The 9059-nt window shown below is 28.2% G+C and overlaps 1 protein-coding gene across 1 annotated transcript; it reads left to right on the forward strand.

The window, feature by feature from the left end:
• Window positions 1–2603: 2603 nt before the first annotated feature.
• On the forward strand, window positions 2604–2834 carry BDCG_00285 (uncharacterized protein; the record flags this gene model as incomplete). Its single annotated transcript, XM_045415803.1, has 1 exon — window positions 2604–2834. One exon carries the CDS (start codon window positions 2604–2606, stop codon window positions 2832–2834), a length of 231 nt encoding a protein of 76 aa, XP_045271663.1.
• Between the last annotated feature and the right edge of the window lie 6225 nt (window positions 2835–9059).

Consider the following 9059-nt stretch of genomic DNA (forward strand, 5'->3'; position numbering starts at 1 on the left):
AAGAATGTGAACAGCATTTGAAGAGAATTTTTATAATCAATATAAAAGACTCTATTCTGATTTATTCAGATGACTCAAAAAATGAGAACTTGAATAGATTAGACGCAGGCATTGCTTATACTGAAGATACTATCAATTTTATCTCAGACTTCTGAAATCTAGGCTCTGAATGTGAAGTCTTTGATACTGAACTATTTGCAATAGTGAAAGCTTTCAAACTCATTGAAATGAAATCTTATAAAAGAGGAAATTGTTTGAAAGAGACATGGATATTCTCTGATAGTCAAGCTTAGACTGACCGTGTGACCGTGTCTGAGATCAGGATCAAACTTTACAGTTGTCACATTGTCTAAAAGCATTACTTCTAGTCATGATTTGTATTCATCACATTGATCTCAAATTCTGTTATTTCAAATATTAAAGATCTCAGATTCACTTTTCAAATAAAAATCTAGTTTCAGATAAAGAATATGTTTGAATTCTTAGTCACATTTTCATTCTGATTTCATTATTGAAAATGACATCAAATGAAATTATGAAATCATTTCTCACTTACATAATATCATAACATAGTGCTCATTTGTTAAAAATTCAATAGAGAGTGTTATCAAATATCATTACTTTTCTGAACACAGATTATAATTAATATCATTTTAATTAAAAAAAAATGTAAAATACAAAAAATAACAAAAAAATAAAAAATAAAATAATAAGAAAAAATCACAACAAAAAAAAAAAAAAAGAGAAAGAAAAAAAGAAGAGAAAGAAAAAGACAGAAAGAGAAAGAAAAATAAAAAAAAAAGAAAAGAAAAAGAAAAAAATAAAAAATAAAAACAAAAAAAAATCAAGATTGCAGAGCTGCAGTATTCTTAAAATACTTACTTCTCAGAGTCTTCACAATGTTCATCATTAACTATGTATTTCTCACAGTGAGAATAACACAGTCATAATGAGTCATTGTCTTAATATCATCTAATAAATAATCAGTATATATCTATATAAATGTGAATAATTAGAAAATATACACTTAAAAAGTGTGATCAGGATGAACTCTGCTGTCAGTTGAATCATATCAAGAGCAGAATACTGGAATTAATGATTTCTCTTATCAATTTCACAGATAAGACATGTGAAGATGATCTTGAAGAATATAAGATTCTCTGACTTCTGATAGAAATGAATCTCATGAAGAGACTCTATTTTCATCATATCAGAGACTGAGTGTTATTAAAAAGTATTACTTTAATACACATGCACTTACTGCAGTGATTCATTCTCTGCACATATAACTGAGAGTTGTAGCTTTTTCACACTGCACAGCTCTCTCTGAGATACTGCTGCTGATTTACAACTCACACAGTCTCTCAGTTCAGTACACACTGTGTATATACAGCTCTGTATGCTGAGGCTGTGTTGATTATTATGACCTGATGTGATACTTGCTTTTCACAGGCCATGTTTCATTTGATTGAGAGAGAAGAGAGACATGACTGCTGTTTTATTTGAGAGAGAATGAATAATTGAATCTGTAGAAGATAATTTAGTTTCTTCTATATTTGAAATTTGATTAGTCTATACTCTTCAATTTGAGAGTTTCTGAGAGTGTTTTAATAGTTTTCATACCAGCTTGAAATCAGTGATTGATTGAAGAAGAGAAAAGAGAGAAGAAAGAAATGAGAATAACTTATCTTTATAATATAAAAACAGAGAATTGCTGTAATTATTTGTTCTAGTAACAAAGATCTGTTTTCTGCATGTATCTCTGATACAGATTATATAATAACTGTATATAAAGAATATCAACAGTGCATGTATTGAATGAAGATGATATTACTATACAACACTGTAGCTGTTTCTGTACATCACTGAAAGCTGTTAATATTTTCTTTAAGTCTCTTTATATTTAATAAGTCAGTAATATATTTCAATGCACTCTCTCTTTCATTATCATCATTATTATCATCATTATCATTATTATTATTATCATTATATTATTATTATTATATCATTTCTGATCGCCTCTTCTACTTTCATCTCTCTTCAATACTTATTAAAATCAATCATGTTATCTCTCTTCAAATATTCTGCGGTCCTGCGGACTATCAAGGCGCGTGAGCACCATCACAGATTGAAGAGAGAGAAGAAGAAGGTATTTAAGTGAGAGAAGACAGATCATAAAACATGTTATAATGCCTTGAAGAGACTCTGTAAGAGAGTAGAATGATAATGATTTTATGTAATACTTCTGATAGATTTAAACTGAACTAAGTATAGAAATAATGCAGATAGCATCATCTATGAGAGATTGAAGAAGAAGATAGTGAAGAGTCTCATACAGCAGCAGTGAGATCAGAAGAAGTTCTGAGAATGATTTGAGATCAAGATAAAAAGAGAGAGAGAGAAGAAGAGTGTTACTATAAATAAGCAGTGATAGAAGAAGATTAAGAAAGTGTTGAAATAAGAGATAAAGAAGCTAAAACTGATAAGTTTTTTATTTATTAAGAGATAATGATTTTTGATAATACTTCTATTCTCTAATTAATTAGCAGAAGCTGACAGAGAAGAAGAGAATTGAGGTCTTGTTCAGGTCTTAAATGCACTTCATGATTCAGAATATTGAGAAGACAGCCCTGCTCTCTGAGCATGTCAATCTGCTTACTACTGAGATGGAACCCAAGGCAGCAGACCAGGAAATGCAGGATTTTGAGACACAGGTTAATCTAGCTAAGAGGAAGCAGCAGAAACCCTTCTCTGAGAAGACAGTGAAGAGAGATTTTGAGATGATTATCATCTCAGATGAGGAGAAGAAGAAGAAGAAGAAGAATGAGAAGTGAATTATAAAGAATAATAAGAAGAATAAGAAAGAGAAGAAAGATAATGAGTAGAAAAAGTTTTTTTCTTTTTATATTAGTTAGTTTAGTTGTAAGTTCATAATCATTAATAATTGAAATTAATTTTGAGTTTTTAAAAATTATTGTACAAGTTATAATCAAGTTAGAAACAATATATATATATATATATATATATTTAACTATCATGATTCACAAATCACTATAATATATAAGTATCAACATTTTTTCAACATTGATATTTATAATATTAATATATTTTTAATAATATCATCTGATAATATAATTTAGTAACACTCTCTTTCACAATATTAATATATTTCAAGAAATATGATAGAGATTAATCAAGATTGTTTGTTTACTTTTATACATTGATAATATTCAATCTGAGTTAGTACTAAAATTATAACTAAGCTAAGAAATAAGATTATTTTCTCTTATATTAATTCTTCTTACACACATCAGTGATCAGTTATTGAAAATAAATTATTATCTTTCTTAAATTATTATTATATCTTCTGAATTCACTTCTTTCACTTCTTTTACTTCTATTGAAGATTTACAAACTCTTCAAGAAATCACTGTGAATTACAAAGTCTATATTATTTACAATTCAACACAGAATACTCTCTTTCAATTATAATGAATAATCACTTCATTCTTCACATCTGATTTCAGGTCATGAAATTTATGAAAAACTCAACACAAACATTGAGATAAACTATGAAATAATTATTAACAGATTATATTGCAGATTACTGAAGAGTCATCTCTCTACTGCAATTACTGTAACTTCATTCAGAAATATTTATCATAAACTGATCATGACTCTGAAGAAATTTTCTGACATCTGAAGTCATCAGAATGCAGACAATAAAAGAAAAATAATCAGAAAATTACTACTGAGCTGATAAGTTGCTCTATCAGATAATGATTTTTGATAATACTAATTTTCTAATTTGAAGAAAATTATATGAAAATGACTCTGTATCAGTACTCTGATTTCATAACTCTTATCTGATAACTTCTGTGAATAATTACTTTGTATATATATATCTCTGAATCTTTCTCTTCAATTAATTGAAAACTCTGAATTCTGAATACTTCTTTAAATGCTTAATTCAAATCTTCATATTTCATATTGATTCTGTCTTCAGTTCAACCTTGAGACATACTACAAAGTCAATATACAATATCTAGAATCAGAGTTAAAGAATCATTGAAGAGTGTCTCTTACAGTGAATACATAAACTAGTATAAATAATCTTGCATTTATAAGAGTTACATGTTATTACATTGATGAGAACTGGACTTATTAAGAGACATTAATTGAATTTGAATCATTGATCAGTAGTTATACTGAGAATTATATGACAGAGATATTAATAACTGTGATTAAAAATGACTATTAAGATATTAGTCTCAGTCTTCTTACAATTACAACTGATAATGCTGTGAATAACTATACTTTGATGAAGAGCTTGAAGCAAAAATTGACTTTGCATTTCTGAAATGATAAATAAGGTCATATTCTCTGCATTGCTCATGTGATTCAACTTGTGATATAAACACTGATAAAGAATCTTAATATTGAGATAAAGAATAATGAGATGACTGATTCTTGAAATGAGAATGAGATAAAAGTGATTACTCAAGTAACTTTTACATTTACTTTGTAAAAGATAATGTTTTTTGATAATATTTTTTAATATTGCTTTTTGATAACACTTTTTAATAATACTACTGTTAATTTTGAATAGATTGACTAATAATTTAAATATTATAGATTTGAAACATTGCTAATATGATTTGTATCTCTTCTAAATAATAATAACAATTTCATGATATTCAATAAATAAATAAATCAGTCACATCACTGAATATGATACAGAATATTAAAATACAGTGAAGTTCAATATATAAGATAGCTGTTCAGACTCTTCAATTGTGTCAGATAATTAATCATTGAGTGTAACACTCTGATCAGAAAAAGATTCAGATATTGAAACTTTCTAATATAAAGTGAACTCAGTTGAAATATGTGATTGATTTACTGTTTCAGTTTTATAAGATAATAAAGACAGACTCAATCACTTGTACATCAATGCTGCAGTCAGTCTGATAAGTGTATAACAGTTTATTTACTTATCTTGAGAAGTAGTTGAATCACTTAAAAAGAAATTCAGTCTGAAATGATGTTATAGTGCAGGCTATTATTACTGTAAGAGATAAACTGGTATATTACTACAGCAAAATGAAACAATCTTTTACAGAGTACTATGCTATAGCAGCTCTACTAGATCTCTTCTATTGAGTTAATATCTACACTTCTCAAGATTGAATAGAGGAGAAATGAGACTTATATATTAAATTAGTCTGAGACTATTACAATATCAACTATCAGAGATTTGAATGAGCAGATATTTGAGATATGAAGACAGTGAAATACAATTCTCTAGTAAGTAATAATCTTTGATAACACTTCATATCATATAGAACTATAATACTAACTTTGAAACAGAACTTATATACATTGATTGCAACTGAAAATCAGATAAAACTACATACTTATAAAACTGAATTTGACTGCTATTTTCAAGATGATCTGATAAATTTACACATTAAATCAATTCTAGAGTTATAAAAAATTGTTGAGAGTACATATTCAACTATTGCACTGATGATATATGATATTCTGACAATTTCATTGACAGAGATGAGAATGAAGTGAAAGTTCAACTCAAGTCAAGATATTTATCACTATCACTGAAGACAATTATAAGAAGAAATAATCAAGAAACTCATGATTGTAAAACATGAAATTATCAGACAGTTTAATACCTTTAATCACAGTATATCAGAGAAGTGTAGTTTTCATAAGAAAGTGAAGAATAAACTTGCATAAGAATGTATTTAGTTGTTTCATGAGTGTTATCAATAATTGTTATCAAATTCTGATTATATAAGTAATCACTGAATAAACTGAATAAGACTGATTTTAATCTTCAGTCTCAGTCTCATTCTGATTTTGAAAGAATGATCATCTTTCACAGTTTATTCTGAAAAATTACTCTCATTTCACTGTTCTTGAATTAAATCTGGTCATTTTTCACGCCATTTCTCTCAGAAATGATTCATTTTCAGATTTTTTTAAGGCTTGGTCCTGATGAGACTCACATCAAGAAATGTATGAAACCAGATCAAATGAGATCAAATGTGAAATTCATGGTCCCGGCGGCCAGTCTAGTCAAGCTGCTTTAAAGAGACTTAGAAATAGTTAGATTCATAATGATCAAATGAATCTTGAACTGATCTTAAACTCTATTTTGAAAATTTAAAAGAGAAGAATATCAAAGCTGATAATTCATCTGCACTGAGTTCCTGCTCATATGAATATTTATGGCAATGAATTGACTGATTCAGCTGCAAAAAAGAGTGCAGAATTAAGCAGATCTATTCAAAAAATTATGTCCTGGTCTTTTATAAAGAGAAAAATAAAAGAATCTTGTTTAAACAAGTGAAATGAAAGCTGGCAGAAACAAAAGAAGAGTATACATTATTCAAGATTTGAAACAAAACCCAAGTGGAAATCTTGTTCAATTAAATGTAAAAAGAAAATATTCTCATCTATAATACAGCTGAAACTAGGACATGGCTATTTCAAATCTTATATACAAAGATTTGATGATAGATTTGACTTAATAGAATGCTTATTCTGCAATACAAATGAGAATTCTGAGTATATTGTAATGCACTGTGCATTATACAATAGTCTCAGAGCCAGATTGAAAGAGAAGTATGATCTAAATCAATTAAATATGAGATTCTTATTCTCAACTGAGACAGGAATTAAATACTTAATAGACTTTCTATCAGAAACTCAAGCAGCTACAAGAAAATGACTAAATTCAGAATTATCTGAATATGAAGAGAAGGAAATCAACCAGATATAGTCTGTTAAAACAGCTATATACTATCTTTAAATAATTTGTTTTGTTACAGTCTTTCTTTATTTTATCTTTTTCTTTTAATTTCTTTCTGTCTATCTATTTAATATGTCTATCTTTAAGACTGTGTTCTCTTTTCCTTTGTCATGATATTGTCAAATGGTTTCAAAGTATGAGATGATGTTAAAACACTGCAATTTGTAAACAGTTTTTGTATTCTGAGCTGAAATTTTCTGATTTTGCATATCTGAAATTGATGAATGTATAATAGTTAACTTTACAGATATAGGAAAAACCCTGAGAACTAAAAGTTCTCAGGTAGATGTCATAGTCTCTGACTGCATACATCTATAATTGAAGAATAATAATAATAATAATTTTCTTTTAGATGAGATATTCTCATTTTTATCAAGATTTTGAATACTCAGAAGATTTTCTCTTTGAAATATTATCTCTAACACTTATTAGAATAATAGATGTAATAAGCTTCACTCTATTCTTAAGTATTTCATTTGAGATATCTTGACCAGAATTTCAATATAGCTCACTCTGTCTTTTAGATTTTAACAGTTTTATATAGACTGGCCGCCGGAACCATGAATTTCACGTTTGGTCCCATTTGGTCTGATCCCATACATTTCTTGGCGTGAATCCCGCTGGGACTGGCTATCAAAAAAACAGGTAAAGTGACTATATATCAGATCTTAGAATGGAATCATGACTTGAAAAAAATGAGAAAGTGATCTCATTTGATCCCATTTAGTCCCATTCTTGGCATAAAGTTACTATTTTTAGACATTTTAAGGTTTTTTTTAGACTATTTTTAATTTTTTAAAAAGTAATGCTTTTTGGTAACACTCAAATGAGATTTAAAGTCATTTAAAGCAATAAAAATAATTTAAATTGAGAAGTGGAAATCATGGTCTCATTTGGAAAATGTGATAAGAGTAGACAGTAAGTCTCACTGAAACAGTATGAAACTACTATCTAATGTTAAAACCGTGTAATGGGATCAGTCAAATTGATAATGAGACTATCAAAAAATCTGGTCCTGGTCCCAGACACGGTCACACGGTCAGTCTAGTTTTATACATTCTTCAACTGCTTTTCAATCAGCTTTTTCAAAGTTAAACTGATTGAAAAGAAGAGGATTTTTACTCATTTGTTTTTCACTCAGTTCAATGTTAAATTGAATAATCTCATGATCTGATTCTGATGTCTCATTTAAATCAATAAATCAGTTTACAAGTCTTTTTTTTATTAGATTTTATGATATGAAGATTAGATCTATAATAGATTTCTGTTTCATATCTTTTCTAAAGAATGTTTATTAATCAGACTTATTAACTAAATCTATTAAATACTCAAAGATTTATTCAATCAGATTATCAGCTCTTACTACTCTCTTATATTCTGAATTTCATCAGAGATGATATGTATTGAAATCTTCTGCAATTATAGAGTTTCTTAATAAAGTTATGTTCAGAAATTCTCTATTAATTATTCAGATGTTATTATTTTTCTTCAATAACTTTTCATTATAGATATTTATAAACTGTATAGTATTAAACTCATTCTCTTTATCTATAATATCACTCATCAGAATATCAGAGTCAGATATAATATTAAATCTTAGATTAAATTAATATCTTAATCTCTTTCTTTTATAGATCACTACTCTTGACTTTATCTCAGACTTTTGAGATAAAAAGCAGTAGTAGCTTGAATGAGAAATAACATATTTTTACTCAGTATCAAAATTCAGCTTCTTCGCCCCGGTGGCTGAATGGTTAATGCAGCCACCTGGTAGCGCCTTGGCATGGGAAATCAAGGCATGTGGGTTTGAAACCCGCAGGGGGATACATTAAATCTGGAACTCAAGCACCTCAGGTTCCTAATAAATACAGAGGTGTACAAATCACTTCAATGAATCGCTCTATGTTCCTGGGCTGGGAAGTTATTATCGCATGTATCTAATTGTCACTCCTTTGTATTTTCCTATGTTCTTCTTATCTTGGCGTGGTCTCAACACCTGTATTTCCTCCTGTATAACCAACACTTGACCTGTATTTAACATCATGCAAGGACTCATCATAAGCTCCGCTTGCATATGAGTATAATGAAAGAATAATAATAATAATAATAATAATAAAATTCAGCTTCTGAAGTAGTATAAAATCAACTTTTTATTCAAATGTAATTTAAAGATAAGAATAAATACAATTTGAGTTTCTATTTACATTATTTTAAATAAATGTGATTT

The sequence above is a fragment of the Blastomyces dermatitidis genome (genome assembly GCF_000003525.1).
Source record: "Blastomyces dermatitidis ER-3 genomic scaffold supercont1.1, whole genome shotgun sequence".
NCBI lineage: Eukaryota > Fungi > Ascomycota > Eurotiomycetes > Onygenales > Ajellomycetaceae > Blastomyces > Blastomyces dermatitidis.